Raw genomic sequence first — 1,519 nt, 5'->3', positions numbered from 1 at the left:
CCTCCACCCGCCCCCCTCCACGGCACCCACACAGGTGGCAGAGCACGCGTGTGCTGCACTCGCTCAGGAGCTGCAGGGTTGGCAGCCCTTTGCATCCGCGGCCGACGACGAGCGATGCCTGCTGCAGCTGCTCCTGATCGCGCGGCTCGCGACGCAGCTCGGCGCGCCGCAGGCGGCCGCCGCGGCGCACCAGCATCGGCGACCGGGGCAGCAGGCGAGGGCGGACGTGTCGGCGCCGGCGCCAGCGCCGGCGCCGCAGCAGCAGTCGCAGCTGGGCTGGCGGTGGGCGGCGCTCGCGGCCGTGCATTCGGTGCTGGCGGCGGCGCTGCCTTCCGTCCTGCGGGCTGAAGACAGCCGTCCCGCACGCTCCTGCACAGAAAAGGCGCCCGCAAAGCCGCCGCCGTCGGGCGGCTGGGCGGGCTTTCAGGCGCCCCTCCGGCCGCCGGCCCTCCGGCGCGCGCAGCCCCCTTCCGGCGTCGCCGCCGCCGCCGCGCCGACGGGCGAGGCTGCGGAGCGCGGTGGGGGCGGCGCGCTCGTCCCGGCCGCCGCGGTCACGGCAAACTGGGGCCGCCTGGCGGCGCGGGCGGACGTAGACATTGCATCAGCCGCCGTGCGCGCGGCGGCGGCGCTCGCTGCGCAGGACGGCCTGGCGCGGGCGTGCGGCTGGGGGCCGCTGTCGGCCGCTGACCTGGCCGATCCCTTCGCGCTGCAGCGACCCGCGCCCGCCGCACCCGCGGCGGCGGCCGGTGGCTCGCGCGCGGCGGCCGATGGTGGTGTCTTTGGTGGCGCAGGCGGCCTGGAAGGCTGGGCGTCTCAGCCTGGCGAGCAGCAGCAGCAGCAGCAGCAGCAGCAGCAGCAGCAGTCTGGGGACGTTGGGAGCGCCGCCTCCTGGGCGGCCCTGCTTTGCAGCGCCCTGGCGTCCGAGCCGCTCCGCCGCCAGGCCAGGCGCCCCGCGCGGCAGCTGCTCCTCAGCTGCTGCGGCGGCAGCAGGGACCTCCTCCGCGACGGGCGCGCGGCGCGGGCGCTCGCCGTCGCGTGGGCGCGCTGCGCGCGGCGGCTCGGCGGCGGCGGGGGCGGCGGGGAGGCGCGCGGGTGGCTGCGCGACTGCCAGCTGGCGTCTGAGCTCGCCGCGCTGCTGCGGCTTGCGGAGGCGCGCCCCCGCTGCTGGGCCACGCTCTGCGCGCGCGACGCGGCCGCGCTGCCCGCGTTGCTGCGCGCCTGCCTGTCCCAGCGCGGCCCGACGCCTGTCGTGCACGCGGCCGTGCGGCTGATGCTGCTCGCTTTGGAGGCTCCTTCCCCGGCGAGCGCCGCAGATGGCAGCGGCCCGCACGCGCCCATCAGCGCCGCGCAAAGCGGCCGCCTGCGACAGGGCGCGGCAGACAAAGGCGGTGCTGGTGCGCCGGCGACAGCTTCGCAGGCCCAGCCGCTCGAGCTAGACCTATCATGCTTCGGCTTGACGGCGGGGGAGGCGCCATCCGCGCCGCCAGCGGCGGCGGCGGCGCGGAGGCAGCAACAGCAG

General features: G+C 78.5%; 1 protein-coding gene across 1 annotated transcript; it reads left to right on the top strand.

Annotated features, from left to right (window-relative positions):
• Positions 1 to 34: 34 nt before the first annotated feature.
• Positions 35 to 1,394, top strand: MNEG_15585 (hypothetical protein; the record flags this gene model as incomplete). The annotated part of the gene is made up of 1 exon (XM_014035944.1): positions 35 to 1,394. A coding segment is annotated over one exon (1,360 nt), but the record flags the coding sequence as incomplete, so codon positions are not given.
• Between the last annotated feature and the right edge of the window lie 125 nt (positions 1,395 to 1,519).

Source organism: Monoraphidium neglectum, assembly GCF_000611645.1.
Source record: "Monoraphidium neglectum strain SAG 48.87 unplaced genomic scaffold scaffold05460, whole genome shotgun sequence".
NCBI classification, from domain to species: Eukaryota; Viridiplantae; Chlorophyta; class Chlorophyceae; order Sphaeropleales; family Selenastraceae; genus Monoraphidium; species Monoraphidium neglectum.
This window is presented reverse-complemented; position numbering and strand designations above follow the sequence as displayed.